The sequence below is a fragment of the Galeopterus variegatus genome, unplaced genomic scaffold (genome assembly GCF_000696425.1).
Source record: "Galeopterus variegatus unplaced genomic scaffold, G_variegatus-3.0.2 Scaffold3796, whole genome shotgun sequence".
NCBI lineage: Eukaryota > Metazoa > Chordata > Mammalia > Dermoptera > Cynocephalidae > Galeopterus > Galeopterus variegatus.
The window spans coordinates 164,864-185,097 of record NW_007729907.1 but is presented as its reverse complement, the minus strand read 5'-3'; the positions used below and the strand labels follow the sequence as shown (position 1 = coordinate 185,097).

General features: G+C 52.6%; 2 protein-coding genes across 2 annotated transcripts in view; both read right to left on the bottom strand.

Moving 5' to 3' along the window:
* TOMM40 (translocase of outer mitochondrial membrane 40 homolog (yeast)) overlaps window positions 1–6,360 on the bottom strand; it is a 12,799-nt gene extending 6,439 nt beyond the window's left edge. The window contains exons 1-6 of the mRNA XM_008586007.1: window positions 6,345–6,360; window positions 5,935–6,123; window positions 5,156–5,223; window positions 4,701–4,793; window positions 3,712–3,813; window positions 3,523–3,628 (exon numbers count right to left, since the gene is read on the bottom strand). Of these exons, the coding sequence (XP_008584229.1) occupies window positions 3,523–3,628; window positions 3,712–3,813; window positions 4,701–4,793; window positions 5,156–5,223; window positions 5,935–6,123; window positions 6,345–6,360 (574 nt within the window). The remainder of the gene's footprint in view (window positions 1–3,522; window positions 3,629–3,711; window positions 3,814–4,700; window positions 4,794–5,155; window positions 5,224–5,934; window positions 6,124–6,344) is intronic.
* A 1,818-nt stretch (window positions 6,361–8,178) lies between these two features.
* The window catches only part of PVRL2 (poliovirus receptor-related 2 (herpesvirus entry mediator B)), a 32,721-nt gene continuing 20,665 nt past the window's right edge, over window positions 8,179–20,234 (bottom strand). The window contains exons 5-9 of the mRNA XM_008586006.1: window positions 18,821–18,969; window positions 11,879–12,032; window positions 10,416–10,479; window positions 10,190–10,276; window positions 8,179–9,317 (exon numbers count right to left, since the gene is read on the bottom strand). Coding sequence (XP_008584228.1) covers window positions 9,036–9,317; window positions 10,190–10,276; window positions 10,416–10,479; window positions 11,879–12,032; window positions 18,821–18,969 — 736 coding nt within the window. The 3' untranslated portion in view covers window positions 8,179–9,035. The remainder of the gene's footprint in view (window positions 9,318–10,189; window positions 10,277–10,415; window positions 10,480–11,878; window positions 12,033–18,820; window positions 18,970–20,234) is intronic.

The window sequence follows — 20,234 nt, the reverse complement described above, 5'->3', positions numbered from 1 at the left end:
CCTTTTTCTCATCATTGTCCTGTGCCCACTCTCCCTTCTGCTAGTGAACCCTTCCATCTGCTCAGCCAGCCAGCTAAACAACTGTACAGAAGTCTTGCTAGATTTGGCTACCCTTCTCCTGCACACCCCTGATCAGATTCACCATTACTATGGGACCACTGCACTTGCCCTGCCCTGGTTTCCATTTCCACCCTTGTCCCCTATAGTGGACGAACAGAGAGCAGCTGCTGGGGATCTGTGAAAAGTGAAGCCAGAGTCTGGTCTGCACTGCTCATGTCTGTCTCACAGCCCCATGTACCCAGAGGAATCTGGCTCACTCCTACTCTGAACCTCGTTCTCTCCACTCCCTTAGCATCCTTGGGCCTCTGGCCTGCTGTGGCTCTGGCTCAGGAGCTTCCTCCTGAACGGCAGAGCTCGCTGCCCGCAGGCCTCTGCTCAGCACTCTTGGCCTCACAGGCCTTATTTCCGACTCTCCCACCTTGCGAGGTGTGGGGAGGGAGGCTGAAGCTGATTAAGCGCACAGGCTCAAGTGAGGCCTCGATTCAGTCTCAGCTCCTCTGCTTCACAGCTGTGGGGTCCTGGGCGACTCATTTCACTCCTGGGCCTCACTTTCCCGAGGTGTGGGGAGGGAGGCTGAAGCTGATTAAGCGCACAGGCTCAAGTGAGGCCTCGATTCAATCTCAGCTCCTCTGCTTCACAGCTGTGGGGTCCTGGGCGACTCATTTCACTCCTGGGCCTCACTTTCCCCATCTGTGGAATGGGGGCCACAAAAACATAACCCCACCCCCCAGCCCATTGTGAGCGTCACAGAGATCCAAGTGCAGAGCAAGCTCTAACTGTGCATATGACTTCTCTTAGGGCCGAAGATGATATCTCATCAAATCCTTCACTAAGAGGGGTTTGCTACTGTTGTGCCCGTGTGACAGAGGAAGAAACTGAGGTTCAGAGGGGGTGGAGCCCCTGGCCTGAGGTCAGAGAGGCAGCCAGAGGTGCAGCTGCCTGGGCCCTGTGTCCAAGCTGTTGGTGGCAGTGACCCAAGGGCTCAGCACTGACCCAGGCACAGTAGGCCCTGTTTTTATTAGCATCTGAGGGAAGGAAGAGACACCTGTAAGAACTAAGGGATGGGGTGGCTGGTGCCATAGAGAAGAGCAAGACCCTAGAGTCCAACTTGCTGTGTGCCCCTGGGGAAGCACCTCCCCTCTCTAGGCCTGAGTAAGATGAGGATAATGCTAGCAACTACCTCTCAGGGCTGCTGAGGACTCATCGAGCTGTGCTCCTCCCAGCTCTGTCTGTCCCCAGTTCCCGGAATCACTGAGTGAAGGAAAGGATGCACATAATATGCTCAGGGCGCGACAAAGAGGGACCTGCCACTAGCACCGCTCACTCCATCCTTCAGTATTTTCTGAGCACCTACTCTGTTCTTGGCACTGTTCTAGGCACTGGGCATACAATGCTAAGACAGTGAGTCCTTGCCCTCTAAGAACTGACATTCTAGTGTGGGAGACTGGCAATAACAAGCAAGAAAACTTCAGACTGAAGTGCTACAAAGACTAGGGAACAGGGTAAAGTGATACAGTGCAAAGATGGGCATCACTAGTCAAAGAAGGCCTTTCTGAGGGTGATATATGCGTTAGAACTCACTCAGCTACATCAGGACCAAAGGGAAAAGTCTCCAGGAGCAGGGACAGCATGTGAAAAGGTCCTGGAGTAGAAGGAACTCAGTGGTTCCAGGAGCTGTCAGAACAGCTCACGTGTTTCAACTGTGTTGAGTACGTGAGAAGACAGTGTGATGCCGTCTGGTGAGTGGGGGATAGGAAATGTTTCTTTCTGGCCTTTGATGCCCCTCCTTCCCCATGGGGCCCCTATGAATCAGCCTCACCTAGAAAGCCTCTCTTCACCTGCCTAACCTCCCCAGCATCCCTCATCTCCTGGATTCTGTGCCCCTTCCCTCTCTCCTCGCCCCCGCTCCAGCTAGCTACTCCCCTGCCTGCAATTTTCTTCTTCCTATCTCCCAGCTGAAGTAGCCCTTTCTCTTCCTTTGGAAGCTCAAAGGTGCTAGCTCCTCTGAGAAGTCTCCTTCACCTCCTGCGGGCAGAAGTGATGACGCTGCCTGAGCACACCCAGGAGATCCTAAGCCAAGCCTGTTCCCCTCCTTCACGTACCCACTCATGCAGGACTCACTGTCCAGCACCTGCTCTCCATGCCAGAATGAAGGGCAGCACAAAGTCACAAACCCAGTAACTGGTGACTCCATCCTTCCAGTTGTTCAAACCAACTCCTCTCTCTCATCTCTCACATACAGGTTATCAGCAAATCCCATTGGCTCTGCCTTCCAAGTACATCCAGCATCCAGCCGCTTCTCACCCTCCACTGCCCTCACCGCAGAATCCCTTGTAGTCTGTTCTCCACATGGCAACACGAGGGGTCCTATTACAAGCTAAATCACATCCTGTCCCTCACCTGCTCTAAACCCTCTGGCTGACCCTGACTCACTCAGAGTAAAGGGCAAAGTTCTACAAGGCCTTCTGTGGTGTGGCTATGGTCCTCCCTGATGTTGTTAAAGGGTCCTGCCTCAGGGCCTTTGCATGTCCTGTTCTCTCAGGCTGAAAAGCTCTTTCCCCATGCATCTTCCTGCCTCCTTCCCTCATTTCCTCTTCTTTGTTCACATGTCTCCTATGGAATGAGGTCTTCTCTGAAGACTCCACCCACCCCTCCCCAGGCCCTAATCCTTCCCTACAGACCCTGCCATCTGACATCTTTATGTGCTGCTTTACTTGTGTCTGCCCCTGCTGGAATGGAGACTCCCAGAGGGTAGACTAATTCTCCTTTATTCACCACCTTATCTTCAGGGCCTAGAATATACATAGTATATGCTCATTAAATATTCATTATGTAAACACAGGGAAATCAAAGATAGACACCCAGACACGAAAACAAAAACAAACAAACAAACAAAAAACCCAAAAGGGAACTGAAAGAGAGATATTAGAAGGACAGACAGAAGTCAGATGGTCCCCACACCCACACAACCTAAACAGGAATTGTCGTCAACCCCCATCTCAGGCTTCTTGTACCTGTCCCCAACTGCATGTGGACCCTGCCCACCCTGCGATCTGCTCTGTGCTTCAAAACAACCCCAGAGCCCCATGAGTGATAAGAGCAAGAGCAGCTCATATTTACTTGGTATCCATTACACCCCAGACATCAACCCAAGCTTTTCCCATGTATGAACTCATATAACCTACTCAACAACCCTGGAAGGTAGCCCAACTTTACAGATGAGGAAATGGAGGCCTGCAGACATGATGGAACCCGCCTAAAATCACAGTTAAGACAGCAGTGAGGCTGGGTTCTGAACCTGTGTTCTCACCCACTATTCTACATTGCCTGACATTTCAAAATTACTCCTGCCCCTGACCAATTCTCAGTTGGTAGAAAAGGAGGTCTAGAGAAGGGAATGGATTTGCTGGTAAAGTTGGAAATGAGGTTTTGTGACCACCCTCCAAGGCCTCCACCTCTTACCTGAACCCACCAGGACGTCTGGGTTCCCCAGGGTGACAGCTGCTGTGAAGTCGGAACCTCGGTACTCCCCATCCACCTGCCAGTTCACAAACTTCGACTGCTGGGTCTGCAAGGGAGAGGGGGAGTGTGAGGGCAGCCTGGTGCTCATCATGGTGGCCAGGAAAGCAGCAGACTCCATTCCCCACTTACCTGAATGGCCATCTTGGACCTGAGGCCAGGGCCCAGCTGGTGAATGACCTGAGCATTGAGGCTGCCACTGTTGTCCATGTCACCCACCAGCACGGGGAATGCCTGCAGGGCAGAGGGCAAGGTTAGAGGTTACAGGTCCAGTAGTATGGAAGTACATGAGCAGTGAGCCTAGGTGAGAAGCCTAGGGACAGAATGCCTCCTCCATGAAGCCTTCCCTGACCACCTAGACTGAGTTAGGCTCCACCTCTGGGCTGCCACAGTCTTTGGGTTCCCCTGTTTCAGCCCTGCCCACCCTGGATTGTTATTCTTTGGGAACAGGTCTGTCCCCTGACCCACTGGACAGTGAGTCTCATGGCTGTTTCAGACACTACTGGGTCTCCAACACAGAGCTGAGCACAGAACGGGGGTACAATGAAGATATGCTGAATAAATGAATATATTGAAGGGAAACAGTCAATGTAAGCAGAGACCTAATTCAGTACTGCCCCCCCCCGACCCTCTGTCTAGGCTTCCAGTTTGCCACCCCTGCTTCCCAATATCTAGCATCCACATGGCAGCCTGAGGGATATTTCTAAAGCATAAATCTGATAACCATGTCCTTCCCTTGCTTAAATCATTTGCATGGCTCTTCAGTGCCCCCTAGAGAAAGTCCAAATGCCGAGTTTGGCTTTCAACATTCTGCATAATTTACAGCCCAGCCCTGCCTACTCTGGGTCATCACTGTCCAGTGACGAGGCTGTTGTGGTAACCCTAGTATCTCCAGCATCAGGCAGCAAAGGGCCAGGCAGAGAGCAGGGATTCAGGGGATGATTGCTGGATGAAGGAATTACTCATATTCCAACGCACCTTGGAGAGAGACAGTCCCTACCTCCCAACACCCGCAGCCCTCTCAGCAGCTCTGACCTCCTCCTGACAGAGACTTTTAAGCTTGGTGTTTGGCTACATATTTGTTAGAAGGAAGATACAATGAATGACAAAAGTAACCTCACCTCTGTGGGACTCAGCTGCTTTGTCCCAACGTATGTGACCCCGAAATGGTAGTTGGACTCCCCAATTGTGCTGAGGGCGACTGTGTGGTTTACCTGGGAGAAGAGGGAGGGCTGTGGGGATACTTGCCAGTCTGGCTTCCCCAGTGGAGAGGGCAAGGGATGGGCAGGGGATAAAGACTGGGAGGCATGGCTTGACTAGGTTAGAGACTCACAGAAAAGATGTGCTACATACCTGGTCCCTCACTCTTGCCCTGATGTTATGGGGGTGAGAGGGATTCTGGGTCCCCAAACCCTACCACCGACCCCACTGATAGTCAGCCTGGCACTGTATCTCTGTGTCTTTTCAAGGGTCAAGGAGCCCAGCTCTTTAGGGAGGAGTAAGGAAGTTGCCTGTGCAGATGCAAGGGGACGGCTGGGACAGACCTCTGGAGGGTAAGGGCACCAGGAAAGCTCACCTGGAAATGGTTACTCAACCCTTTGTTGACTGTGAGTTTGACACCCTCCATCTGAATGGGAAACAGCTCTGGAAAAGAGAAATGCTGTCACGCTCCAGCCTAGACACAGACATACGCGCACACACACACACTCATCCTCCTTCCTTACTATCCTCCACTCTACTGAGACCCACAGCATAACATCTCAAAAGGTATCCCAACCAGTAAAGAAGCAGTATAGCCTGCTGGATAGGGCCAGGGCCTTGCCTGCATCCAAATCTCAGTGCCACCACCTACTACCTGTGTGCTTTTAGGCAAACCACTTTATGTCATCACTGGTAATATGGGGGACCCTCACCATGCAGAACTGTTCCAAGAATTTACATACTGAATACCAGACAGAGTTCGATAAGTCTCCACTACCACTACTATCACAATTACTCCAAGTCGGGATCCAGAAGCCCTGGGTTCACCCCAGACTGGAACCTTGCTGACACCGTGACCTTGGGTCTCAGTTCCCTTCACAATCACAAGAGGATTCTGGCTTGGCTGATCCCGGGGCTCCAGAGGTCCCTAAGGTTTTTCTCTACTGCAATGGCATTCCATCCCGAGGTTACACTATTTGATTCCATCATTCTAAGCCCCAAGTCCAACGTTCCACCATTCGATCCCAACGTCACCTCCTAACGCTCTGTTAAATGATTCCAATGGTGCGCGCCAATTCCCAAGGTCCCCCATGTCCTCCCTCTTCCCCTGAGATCCGGGCCACCGCACCCCTGCCGGGGCCTCTCGCCCCTCACCCTTGCACTTCCGGTGGCACTCCTCGAACGTGCCCGGGTTGGGCAGGCAGCCGCAGGCCCCATCGTCAGTCACGGCGCCGGCGGTGGCAGCCCCGGGAGTCCTTTCCGAACCTCTACCTGCGCTGGCTCCGGCGCCTAAGCCTCCTCCGAGCGGTGGCAGTGTAACATGGAAGCCAGTTTCCTGGAGAGCTAATGATCCAACAGAGTGTAAGATAGAGTAGCCAACAAGGAAGCCACAGTCTTTTTATAGCCCACTCTCAAATGAAGCATACCATCACATCTCACCTTTTATTCATTAGAACCAAGTTAATCAGTCCAATATGTATTCAAGAAAAGGATATTGTGTATGCATATAAATACAAAGAAATGTGGTCATTTTATAGATTGCCTACTGCAATCTGTCCTCTCACCTGCAAAATGATTCATGTTCGATCTGGAAGCAACATACAGTTACCTCCTAAATCCTGCAAAGTCTCATATCATTATAGTATAAGCTCAAAATTAAGAATTTCATTTTCTAAAACAGATCTAGGTGTTGAAGAGGCTCTTGGGCTATAGTTTCTTAAATGCTGCTCCTCATGTGAGGTTTCACTTTAACTGTAGGTCTGATAAAATAAAAATAAAATTATTTAATCCATAAATACTCAATCTTCAATACTTCCCCATGGTCGCCTGCGAGGGGAGAGGTCAGAGGGCGGAGGTCAGGGCCCGCGCGCCCCAGACTCAGCCCCAGCCAAACCTCACCCTGCCCCGGGACCTGGTTCTCACTGGCAGCGGCGCCTGTTCCCAGCCTGGGATCCGCTCCCACCCCGTGTGCCACGCGCAACCGAACCCGCTGCCGCCGCCGCCGCCACCATCGCTCCGCCCGCCTAGCCCATTGGCTCAGTGTGCCCTAGGGCCCGCCCACCAGCCTCAGGGCCCGGTCTTACCATTGGAGTCATGGCCGGGAGTTCCACCCACCTCTCTCAAACTTTCTTTTGTATTGGTTCCCACTCGTAGGCAGGGCACAGCGCACCTCCCTGTCCTTCCCGCGGGTTCCAGCGGTGGCCCGCCGTTGGTCTGTGCTGGACATTTTGCAACGCCCACTGGCACGTCGCCCCGCCCCTCCTTAAAGACCCGCTCTTTTGACTCCGCCCCGCGGCAAAGTTGCCGTGATAATAGGTTGGCTTTGACCCTTGCAGCATCCAGATTGGCCACGGCGTGTACGAGGCCGACCTTCGTGATGTATCAGCTTAGTGCTCTCATTGGCTAACATGCCAGGGTCGAAGGACACGGGTAAAGGTGGGTTGCGCGGCAGAGGCTGCTAGGCAGCAAGGTCAGGCCTCGCGTCCCACCAGACCCCGCGGCGGAGGGGCCCCACCTCTAGGCCGGAGTCGCCGACCGGAGGCCGGAAGTGCTCGCGCTCTTCCCACAGTGCCTCGGGAGGACCGTAGGTGAATTAGGTGAATCCTGCCCTGCTTCTTGTTACCCACAATGCCCCCATTACGTCTTAGCGCAACTTGCCTTAGACCCACCCCTTTCGTTACCCACAATTCTTTATTCTTGCGTCACTGCGGCTTCTATCTTTGGCCCATTCATTCCTGTCCCATTACCCATCATGCCTTCGTCCCATTCATTCCCGCTTTATTGCCTGAACTACCTTTAGCCCATTTCTGCCTGTTCACTTTCATCATTCCTCCGACCCTTTTCAAATTAACAATCATATTTTGGGTCCATTAACTCCTGTCCGTCACACATCATGCCAACGGCCCATCTCTCCATTATTCATCACTCCGCCACTGGCTCATTCATTCAGATACACAGTATCACCCATCGTGCCTTTAGCTCCTATTACAACATTATTTATGATTTTGCCTTCGGCCTATTCTTACTTGCCATTTATCCATTAAATCCGAGCCCCTCATATTTAGTTGCTGGTATTTTTATCTCTGTTCCGTTTATTTCTGTCCGTTACGCATTAGACTGCTGTCGCACCAATTCCTTTTCATTAACCTCTATGCCCTGGACTCCTCTTCCTCTCTTTCCATTATCCATCATTTTGTTTTTGATTGATGCATTTTTGCTCATTACCCTCTCACTTAATTTTTTTTTCCGGGGGGGGGGGTTATCTTGGCCTTCTGTTTTTGTCTGTAACCCATCTTGACTTCTAGTTCACTGATTTCCTTAAGCCCTGGACCCCTTTATCCATTGCCCATCATGTTCCATCCCATCCCCTCCACATCCCACAGAAAACGCAAGACCTGGTCAACGTATAAACTCATATTTTCTAGGAAATGCTAGCTTACAAAACAATATCACCCCCACCCCACCCCCAACCCAGGTGACCCACTTTCCCCTGAAGAGGGATGTTTAGGTCCCATCCCACTGGGCAGAGGTAAAAGGATTCAGTAGTCTTCAAATTAACAGCAAATTCTTCTCCCAAAGCTGAGGCTGTCAAGGCACAGTCTGCATGAGGCTCACCCCATCTAGCCCTGGGCTGGGGCTTCATGCTTTGTAGACAGGACTTGGGGTGGTGGGGGCTCAGGGAAAGGTTGTGGACCCTGAGACTCCTGCCTGCAGGAGGAGGAATATGGGGAAGCTCTGCCTTGGGCTGGGGAATCCCCTCGCTCCCACTTTTGGGGAAGCAGGTGGGGAGGGGGCAGGTGGAGCTCTGCTGCCTGGAGGGCTCAGGTCTGAGCAGCAAGGAGCCCCTAAAGCCCATCCCAACAGACCCACTGGGAGTTTACTGTCTGAGGACAAATCGGAGGTATGGGTCTTCTTTGGGATATGGGGGGAGTTGAGATGTCAGTGGGAAGGAGAGGTATAGTCTAAGGTCATAGTCTTAGAGAAGAGTCCTTGAAGTCAGAGTCTGTGCAGAAACATACCCTTCCCACCCCATACCTCATGAGATAAGGTTATCAGGTTTCCATTGTCATGGTGTGTTTCTCTGGGTTAGAGTTCATGGGTTAGAGGTGACAGTGGAGCCACCAAGGTAGAAGTCACATATGGGATGCACGTGTGTTAACTGACAGTGGCCTGGCCAGAGGTTAGGGGCCGCTAGATCCCTGACAGAAAGCTAAAGGATCAAAAGCTGAGAGGTGAGAGGCCAGGGTCATGGCAGCTCACACATACATGGCCCGGGACATGACAAAACCTTTGCCTTGGTAGGAATCAGGGGGGCTGGTGTAGGACAGGGCATCGTAGATGGGGTTGATCTTGTCCAGATAGCCTTCCTCCTCCTCCTCCTCCTCATCCTCCTCCTCCGCCTCCAGATCCAGGGAAACGCTGTCCACAGCAGGTGGTGCTGGAGGCATCAGGATGGGGGACGCTGGGCTTGTGGCCCCCAGGAGCGTGGGCCCTGACCGCTCTTCTAAGGTAGGCAGCTCATGGTATCGAGGCATTTCCTGAGAACAGGGAGGGGGTGGGAACTCTAGGTTACCTTGTAAGTATAACATAGAATCCCAGTCTGCCCCTTGACCCCAAAATCCTAACCACCAGTTTCCCATGCCAATCAGACCTGACCTCACCGCTTGTCATCCCTTGTCCCCTGAATCAGTATTATGTTGGGACAATCATTCAGGCCATCCCTAACCCAGAGCCCAGAGCATGTACCTCACCCTGTCAATCCTGGACCCCACCTTTGTCCCTTGATCTCTGACCCCAAGTCTTTCCCTATGAACCTCTGACCTCAATCTTGACCTCAACTACTTAACTTTGAGCCTCAAACAGTCCCTTGAACCTTGACTTGTTTCAACCTCAATATCTGAACCGTCACCTCCAGCAGACCACTGAGGGGAATGACTACAAGGGATCTTCAAAAAGTTCATGGAAGATTTGTATTTTTTTTTTTTTTTTTGGCAGCTAGCCAGTGTGGGGATCTGAATGTTTGGCCTTGGTGTTATAACACCACACTCTAACCCAACTGAACTAACCAGTCAGCCCTGTATTATCTTATAATTCTAATTTTCCACGAACTTTTTGAAGCACCCTCGTATTTATCTTATCCCAGCTCCACGCACAGTATCTGGCAAATGCAGATGCTCAACTACTACTCATTGACTCAGTGACTTTAAACTCTAACTTCATGTTCCTGCACTTTTTTACTCCTGATCTCCCCCACTGAATCCTGAACACATCTCAGTGCTTTAAGCTCAGACCAGAGACACAGCCATGACCTTGAGTTGTGACCTAGTCCTTGACCTCTTGTGTCAAGACCTGACCTCTGGCCCTTTAACCCAGATCCCGAACCCACCCTTGTCCTCCCCTGAGCTCCTACCTGCTCAGTGCACGAGACGCCAGCATCAAAGTAGGGGGTCTTAAGCGGGCTGTGCTCCGAGGCCCCCAGAGTGAAGAGCTGGGAGGGCTACAGTGGGAGGGAGGGGCAGGTCAGGAACCCCCCACAGTCAGCCTCGCCATGCCAGGCCCCCCTCCCAGCCCTGGCCTCAGTGGGGAAAGGTGGGTGTGGAGACAGGGATCGCTTGGGCTGCAGGGGAAATGCTCACCATCTCTGGCTCCTCCAGCTTTGCTTTAGGGGTTGGCGGCTGGTACGAGGGTGGTCCCTCCAGGCTGTAGGGTAGCAGTAGGTCAAGTAGAGCCTAAGACCCAAGAATTTCTCCTACCCCAGGGTTACTGCACACACTGTTCCCCCTGCCTGGATTCACCCTTCCGCTGCCCCTGCCCCCTTGCCTGCCTAACTCCTACCCATCCCATCCATGAAATCCTTTTTCCAGGAAGACTTCCTCATTCTCCAGCTGGATCAGGAACTCCTGTTACATGGTCACATCTAGCTGTACATATCTAGCTGCCCTTTCCTCTCCCTCAGGGTACTTAGTGTTATTTATGATATCATTCAATTACCATACCCTACTGCGAGATCTGTGAGGGAAGGAATGAGAACTGTACCATCAGCACGGTGTCCCCAGAACCCACTATGAGGAATTCAGTAAATGTTTGTTAAAAGAATGAATGAATACATGAAGTGCTTCTTGTCCCCTAAACTAGGTTAATTCTGTACACCCACAAACCAAAGCATCTTGTATCCATAGTAATGACAGGTACTTACTATGCCTTCAATGAACTCAGATGTCTCCTACTCCTTGACCCTCCAAGCTGGGTCAGGTGTCCCCTCTGGCCTCTCAGAGCTCCCTAAAGTGCCCATCCCACCCTGGGCCATGCTGGACCATTACTGTCTGGAGACAGGTGTGTCTCATCCTCCATACTATGGAACTTCAGTGGGGTGGGGAGGAGAGTTTATTTCCAGGAAGGCAAGGCTTGTTGAATCAATGAATGGATAGTTTTGTTTTTTTTTTCCCCCCACTGAGGTAACACATATAAAATGCATCTCACCAAGTCTGGCACATAACAAATGCTCTATACAGAGAGGTGTGGCTAGTTTCCCCTAATACCCAGTCTCCCTCTTTCTCATAGCAATAGAGATTTTAGCTGGGCACATGGCCACCCAATAAAGACTACATTTCCAAGCCTTCCCTATATTTGGGACAGTCATGTGATAAGGTTCTGGCCAATGGGGAGAGAGGAAGTGATCAGTGTAACTTCTCAGCTTTTCCTTTTCAGGGTAGCCAGCTACCCTCTATTTCCTCTTTCCCTTCCCACTGGCAGGAATGGGGACACAGGCCAGGATGGCTGTGTCTGGTTATCATGGACATAGACCTCGATAGAAGGATGGGGAGCCATCTTGGAATGTGAAATGAAGGCCACTCTAGGAAAGGTGGAGCAACAAGACAGCAGGAGCCTGGGCTTGGATGACTTCACAGAGCAGAGTTTCATACCTGTACTTTACAGGATAGAGAAATAAACTCTCCTCGCCACCCCATTGAAGTCCCAGTTATTTGGGGTCTATTTCACATACTTACTGTGGATGACTTTTTCCCACCCTCTCCCCTTACCCTGTGGTCCCCAGGTCTGCCACCCCTCCCTCATCCACTTCTCAGGGCCCCTCACTCACTCATCCTCCTCCTCTGCCCCCTGCAGCCTCTGCTCCTTCCGCTGCTGCCGGCAGATGAGGATTCCCGTAGAGGCCACAGCAATAGCAATGATGGCGGCAATGATGCCCCCAATGATGCCACCTGTGGCCCCTGCACCTGCTGTGTTGGGGGTCTCTGCAAGGAGAGGGACAGTGTGAGGGGGTCTCCAGGAGGAAGCTACGGCTCCTTATTCCTGGCTCCCCCCACCCCAAATCACAGCCCACCTGCCTACCTCCTCTCCCGTGGGCAGGGGACATTGTTTCGTTCCACTAATCCTCACTAAGCATGAGTAAGGGGCATCTGCTGTGAGCAGGGCCTGGGAGATAGAGTGCTGCACAAAGCCAAGTCTCCATCCTCACGGAACCTAGGGTCTGGGTGGGTAGGGAGGCCAACGGTAGATGCACACATACAATATCTGACATGCCAGGCTGGAATAAAGGATAGAGGGTAAAATACAGGGTGGGAAAGGTGACTGATGGAGTGGCACCCCCAAAGGCAGTCAGACAGGGCCTTCCTGGGAGGTGATGCTAGAACAAAGACCTGAAGGGTGTGCAGGGGTGAGCCGCGGGACTATCTGAGAGCACAGCAGGCTGACGGGACAGCTAGCACAAAGGCCCTGAGGAGGGAGCCTTGAGAGGTTTCTAAGGAACAGCAAGGAGATCATGTGGCTGGGGCCACATGGAGGGGGCAGTGAGGAGATGAGGTAAGGAGTGCAGTGAGAGGGCAGCTGAAAGGCAGAGGATGGACAGAGGTTCTGGGATCCCTCATTCATGACAGGGAAGAGTCTCCTCCAGCCTAACTGGAAAAGGGGTTGAGTGAAGCTCATGGCTCCTGGGCCTCTCCTAAGAGTAGTGATTGGAGCAAGTAGCTGTTTACTTGCCAGTTTCCCTTCTAGCCTGTGAGCCCCAAGGTCCGGTACCCAGTTGGTGTTTACTAGATGGGTTAGGAGGGCCCACCATGGGCATCCAAGGACATATCGTATGCCAGATGGACAAAATGCCCCATTGCCAGGGGGTGGGTGAGCAAGGTGGCGGGGTGGGGGGTGGGCAGTGACAGACAAACAACTAGAGGAAGTAGCAAGTGTGGAAAAGCCCCACAGGAGACCCTTACATCAACCCCACCATCCAGATGAGGAGAGGGAGCGTCTCAGAGGAGGGTGTCTGCATCCCTGGATTATCTGGTTTCCACAGCTTCGGTTTCACAGCCTGACATCTTCTGGAGGGCTCAGAGTATGGGGGAACGAGAGGGATCGCCGCTCAGTCCACACATACACGCCATCATCCTACAAACACTGCCGTTCCTGTCGTCATTAGTGACTGCGAGTCCCAGGAGTGCTGGGCTAGGTCTGTCCAGGCCACTGCTGTGTCTGCCCAGAGTACGTGAAAATTGATGCTGGTCGAAGCCCCTCCTGGCTGCTCAGCCATGAACTGAGGGCCATACAGGCATGTCCTTACTGGAACCCACGATAGCCTTGTGAGGCAGATCCGAGCCAGCCCCCATCTTCCAGGAGGCCATGGAGACTTGAGAGAGAAGTGACAGGGGCTTAAGGCCAGCCCCTTCCACTCCTCTCACCTCACCTGGGAGCTCAAGAACCCCCTCAATCCTTAATTTTCTTGTAGGGGGAGTGGGAGGGAGGCAGGGCTGCTGCCTCTCCCTCGGACTCACTGAAAATCCCTTGGGCTAAGCCCTGGAGCAAGGGCAGAGGAAGGAGGCCTGCAAAGGCTGCCGCATGGGTGTCAACAGGTGGGGTTTTCCTGGTATCCCCAGCACACCCACCTGTCCCCGTGCCCTTGGGGTACCCAAGAATGGGGGTGGGGGAGTAGCCCCCCAAGACCCTCCACAACCTGGACAGCCTCTGCCCTCCCATTCCCTCAGGACAGAGGAAACTGGTGCCCTAGCTCCTGCTGCACCCCGCCTGCACTGGAGGGTCCAGGAATCCAGGTCCCCAGCCTCACTCTCCCAGGGAACACAGGCCTCAGATCTGTCTGGCCACTCCACCCAGGAAGGCAGCCTCTGTCCTGGGATTCAGGAGTCCAAACACCCCAGCCTGTAAACCCAAAACCCAGCAATCCAATTGCTAGTCTCACTAGCCTCAGGGGTCTTGTGCATCCACTGTGTTCTTCAAGGACCCAAGTGGTCAGAGCCCCCCCAGCTGTCCCCTGTCTAGCTCCCACTAGGCTCCCGTCCGCCATGGGCCCAGCTCAGTTCTTCCCGACCCCTGGGACCTAGGAGTCCCTGTCTCTGTCACTCTTGCCCAAGGACTCAAGGAGGAGGTCTGTTGTGTATTACAAGACACCCCCAATGTTTTCCTCCAAGGCATTTATTAACTCCTGAGTGTCAAGGGGCCAAGGGCAGGCCAGAGCCAAAAACAAGTCTCTGGGGGACAGGGGTCCTCTCTGGATCCCCATTACTGAGCTCTCCGGGGCCTCCCCTTCCCCATGCAGCCCTGGAGACAAGTCTAGTGTGATTGCGCCTCCCCTCCAAACCGCAGGAAAGTGGGAGGCAGCATTCAAACTCCAGTGTCATCCAGACAAACAAGCCCGACCAGTCTGGAACCCTTGGCTGGCGTGGCAGGAGAGCAGGCCTGCCCTCCTGGCTCTGTCTCTGTCTGTCTGTGTCTCCGGGTCACACGTACACTGCCCGCCGTGAGATGAGGGAGCCATCCAGCTGGGACTCCATGTCATCCTCGAGTGCTGGGGCTGGAGGCAACATGAGGCCTTCCTCTGCCTTCTCCTCCTCCTCCTCCTCCTCCTCCTCGTCCGTGCCATCTGGCCTCATGGGACCAGGAGCTGTTGGCGTCCAGAAGACGGGGCCCCCATTCCCAAACACCTGAGTTTTCGGATCGTAGGATCCTCTGTCGCTGTCGCCACCGCCTCTGCCTCCTCCTCCTCCTCCTCCGGGGCTTTTCCTCCTCCTCCTCTCCCTCAGCAGGATGAAGGCCAAGGACCCCCCGGCCAGAAGCAGCAGCACCAGCAGTGTCCCCCCCACAGCCCCCCACACCAGTGGACCCACGTCTTGGGATGAGGCCCGGGGGGTGTCTGAGGAGAGAGAGAAGGAGGGGAGAGGGAGAGAGAGAGGGAGAGAGAGAGAGAGAGAGAGAGAGAGAAAGGGAGACACGAAGTCAAGACCATACATCTTAAGGGTGAGGGGGTCGGGGAGACACAGGACGCAGCAGGGTGGGGGTGACGGGGATTAGGGAAGTGAGTCTGACAGGGCAGAGAATGGAGGGGGAGGTGGGGAGGGAAGGGAGAACCCAGTGACCCTTCCCTACAGGCTGGGGACTTTGTGCATGGAGCGGGTGCCAACCGGCGGCCTCAAGATGTGTTTCCTTACACCTGTACAGTATTTTTCAAAAATTAAAATTGATAGCCAACATTTCCAAAATCGGGCAATTTCACCTAGAAATCCAGATTTCTCTTAGAAAAACACACCTCATCTGGTGACACCGAGTTCTCACCTCCACCTGGTGATGTGCTATTGCGTAATGAAAGCTGTCTCTGTGAACAGGACACGCTTCCACACCTTGCCACCTAGGTGGTCACTTGCTGGGACCCTGTAGGCACCTCAGTTTATAACCCCCTCTGAATGTGCTGTGGGGTCCTCACAAAAGCTCCAGGTTCAGGGTCCCAGGGCTGGATTTGGGGTGGATCAGAGCTGGATTTGAGCTTGAGACTGTCTGTTCCTAAAGCTCTTGGCACTTCGAGAAGGGCCTTGCGAAGGGCGAGGGCCTCCTGGTAATTCCTCCCTCTGGAGTGGCCAGGAGCACATGCTCTGGATGACATTGCCCACCTCCTCTCTGGGCCACATGTCCCCAGAATGCATCCTACTGTCCCAACTTTCTTAGTGCTCCCTGCGGTGGCTGAGCAGGTAAGAGGAGGACGGTGGGGGAAGGTAGGGGTAGGCAGAGAGGAAGCCAGGGAGCACTAAGGAGGGAAGCGGGAGATGAGGAAGAGGCTTCTGGGCCCCACGCCAGGGACTGGCATCATGCAACTGCAGCCTATCACACCACCACCCCCTCACCCCTGCACCTCTACACACAGGGCGGCCGGGACCCAGGCTCCTGTTTCTGGTTTTCTTTTAGAGTGATGTTTTCAAACAGGGTTTGACCCAGTAGGATGTCGAATCAGTTTAGTGACTTGCAAACAATATTAAAAAAAAAAAAAAAGTAGAACGGCAACTTTTTTGGGGGAAGGAATGTGCATGTCTATAACTATACACTGGGTTGGGGTGAGAAACATTTCTTACTGGGAGTGCTGGAAACTGGTTTTAGCTTGTGTTAGAAGGTCTGTTTGTGCTTCTGGGGAGTTGCTTTGGAGCTTAGGGCTAAGTCTGTTCGTGTGCCTCTGGGTCAAAAGTCCTGAGTCTCCCTGAAGAGATGTGTGTCCCATGGTGGAGCATGTGCATCTATGTTTGTGCCAATGTGAACCCCAAACCGTGTCTTTGTGACAACGTGTGTGAGACTGTGTGTGCCTGGGAATGTGCATTTGTGTCTCGGAGATCCTGTGAGGGCAACTTGACCAAGAGGTTTTTTTTTTTTTTTTTTGTCTTTTTCGTGACCGGTAAGGGGATCACAACCCTTGGTGTGGTGTCGCCCGCACCGCGCTCAGACAGTGAGCACACCACACTGGCCATCCCTATATAGGATCCGAACCCGCGGTGGGAGCATCGCTGCGCTCCCAGAGCTGCACTCTCCCGAGTGCGCCACGCGGTTGCCCAATCAAGAGTTTTTTTGTTTTTTTTTTTAAAAAGATGACCAGTAAGGGGATCTTAACCCTTGACTTGGTGGTGTCAGCACAAACCCGCGGTGGGAGCATCGCTGCGCTCCCAGAGCTGCACTCTCCCGAGTGCGCCACGCGGTCGCCCAATCAAGAGTTTTTTTGTTTTTTTTTTTAAAAAGATGACCAGTAAGGGGATCTTAACCCTTGACTTGGTGTTGTCAGCACCACGCTCACCCAATGAGCACACTGGCCATCCCTATATAGGGATCCAAATGCACGGCCTTGGTGTTATCAGCACCACACTCTCCTGAGTGAGCCACGGGCCAGTCCAAATTATTATTATTTTTTTTTTCTGACCGGTAAGGGGATCGCAACCCTCAGTGTGGTGTTGTCCACACCACGCTCAGCTAGTGAGTGCACCGGCCATCCCTATATAGGATCCAAACCTGCAGCCTCGGGTGATCATGGGTGGGTCTGTGGCTGCCTTTGGGGGGAGTCAGGGAGGGGGATGTCTTTGCACAGTGCTGAGTCTTTCTCCGGGGGTGGGGTGGTGGTGAATCTGTGTGCGCCCTCTCCAGGCTCCTGAGTGTATGTGCTTTGCTGGGTGTACATGTATTGCTGGAGGGCTGAATTCTGAAGCTTTCTGAGCCTAGAGGTGTACTTCTGGCAATGGACATCCTTGGGGTTTCTCTTGACGGTGTGCCTGTGTTGCAGGGGGTATGCATGTTCCTTAAGTGTGACCGTGTCTGTGTTCTGCGGGCCCTACACCTTGGCGGTACCCACTGACTGAGCATGGGCAGGGAGATCAGTTTCTCAGGTGTGTATCTGGGGTAGAGGCTTAGGGGTGTATACCCAGTTTGGTGTCTTGCAGGGGGCAGGGTGGAGCTGCCTCTTCTGGGTGTGCCTCTGAGGGCAGGGACTGTGTCTCATTCAACATTCTATTCCCAATGTCAAGGAGAATGCCTAGCAAAGAGGAAACCTCAACAAATATTTGTCAGATGACGATTTGTTGAATGAGTCTCCATAATGGGGTTTCTGGAGAGTTTCGGAGGGTGTGCTCCTCCCAGAATGTCTTTGAGTTTCTTTCTGAGTATCTGTGTATAAGTGGTGACATCTCTGCGTGTGGAATTGCTGCTGTCCAAGATTCTTTTTGCTTCCAGTGGGTCTGTGTGACAGTGTCTCCTTCTGGGTGTGCGTGTCAGGCAGGCTGAGGCAGGGCCAGTTGTCTCTCTGGCTTTGTCGTTTGTGACAGTGTTTCTCAGTAGATACATCCTATCTCCCTGGTGCGTGTCTGAATTCCTGAAGGGGGGTCTGTTTTCCTTTGGGTGGCCCTGCAAGTGTGTACACGTGTATGTTATAAGAGTATGTTTCCTTCTGTCTCTGTATTTGTCTGCACAGTAGGGACAGCCTGTCTGTGATTGTCTCTACATCTCTGGTGTGATTCTGTGACGTTGTGTGTTTTCACAGCCTGCTGCACAGATGGTCGCACTGGGAGGGTCTTTCTAAGAATGGCTCTTTCCAGGTAGGTATGTCGTCACATGGGCTCTGGCTAGGTGTCATTGGCCTTTGTACAGTCTGGTTTGGCCACTGCTCTCCAGGGTGTGTATCTTGGAGACAACGGGTTTGAGTGTGTGGGGTTACGTTCCGGGTAAGTGTCTGTTTGGATTCTGATGCTTCTCTGAGACAGAATTTCCCAGCACAGGGTGTGTCTCTGTGGATGCAGGTCCTGCTGGCTGCAGTTCTGACATGAGGGGACTTGGGTCCCAGCTCTGGGGTCCGTGTGTCTTTGTAACAGCCCTGACTTCCTCTAGGTGTGTGGCTCTGCAGTTGTGATTTCAATCCTGTTTCCATCACGGGCTGGTTCAGCTTCATGCTCTTCCTCTTTGGCTATGTCTTGGGGGCTGTCTGTGTTTCTGAGCTTCCTAAAGGACCTTCCCAGACCTCTACATTCTAGGAAACCCCCGGCACAGGCCTCAACCTCCTGATGCCTCTGCCCATGCCTACCCTGTCACCCCACATCCAGATCCCACCCTGAGGGCAAGAGGGAAAGACCAAACAGTCTTCACATCCCTTCAGCAAAGCAGGTCTGAGTCCCTCTCCAGATCGGCAGCACAGCATCCCCCAGTGTAGCCCCAAAAGCCAGAAGGGAGGAACAATTGGGGAACAGACCAGGGTCTTCACACATGGTTCCCCAAACCAGCTTACCTCGGACCAAGACGAGTTGCTCAGCACGGCCCGTGCCCACGGCATTGGTAACCGTGCAGATAAAGGTGGTGTTGACCAGTCTGTCCACTGAGAGGATGCTCAGTTGCGAGCCTTGGGCTACTGCTGAGTCTGGGAAGACCCCTGAAGTCCTGGAAGGGTGTGGGGGTTAGGTGAGGAGATACCAGGGTGGACAGGAAAGCACAAGCCTGGTCCTTGAAGACACACCCCTCAGGAGCTGCTGTGGATCGATGTCCCCTCAGAACTCAGCCCCCACTGTGACAGTGTAAAGAGGGTGGGAAATCCTACTATGGTAATTGAAAGGTGGGGGCTTGAAGAGGTGATTGGATTGTAGGACCGTGCAGTAGTGAATGGATTCATAATGGTGGTCAGGGGCGTGGTTCTGAGGGCTTTAAAAGGAGAGCACATGAGAGTCTCTCTGTTCCACCATTCTCCCCATGTAACACCCTGCATTCCTGTAGGGTCACCTCACCAGATGTGTCCCCTGGACTTTGGACATTCCCAGCCTCAGAAACTATAAGCAATTAATTACAGAAAATTGGTATGAGAGAAGTGGGGTGTTGCTTATAACAAATACTTGAAAGTTTGGAAGCAGCTTTGGAACTGGGTGTTGAGGAAAGGCTGGAAGAATTTGAAGGAGCAAGCTAGAAAAAGCCTAGCTACTGGTGGGAGTTTAGAAGACAAGAAAACAAGGGAAAGTTGGGAACGTCTTAGAGATGGGTAAAATGGTGGTGAGCAGGATGCTGATAGAAATATGGACAGTAAAGGCCATGCTGAGAAGATCTCAGATGTAATGAGAAGGGACTTACTGGAAACTGGGGCAAAAATCACCCTTACTATGAACTGGCAAGGAATCTGGCTGCATTCTGTTCATGCCCAAAAGTATTATGGAATGTGGGGTTTCAAGGTTCTGACCCAGGGTATTTGGCAGAAGAATTTTCTTTTCTTTTCTATTCTTTTTTAAAAATCCCTATATAAAGATGACCGGTAAGGGGATCTTAACCCTTGACTTGGTGTTGTCAGCACCACGCTCTCCCAAGTGAGCAACCGGCCATCCCTATATAGGATCCGAACCCGTGGCCTTGGTGTTATCAGCACCGCACTCTCCCGAGTGAGCCACAGGCTGGCCTTTGGCAGAAGAAATTTCTAAGCAGCAAAACATTTAGAAAGTTGCATGGTTACTTGCAACAGTCTATTCTGAGTTATGGCAGAAATGGCATGATATAAAGCCGGAATTTAGGGCCGGCCCGTGGCTCACTTGGGAGAGTGCAGTGCTCACAACACCAAGTCAAGGGTTAAGATCCCCTTACTGGTCATCTTTAAAAAAAAAAAAGCCGGAAAAGCAGAGCAGAGCATAAAGATTTGGAAAATTTGCAGCCTGGCCATGTGGTAGAGA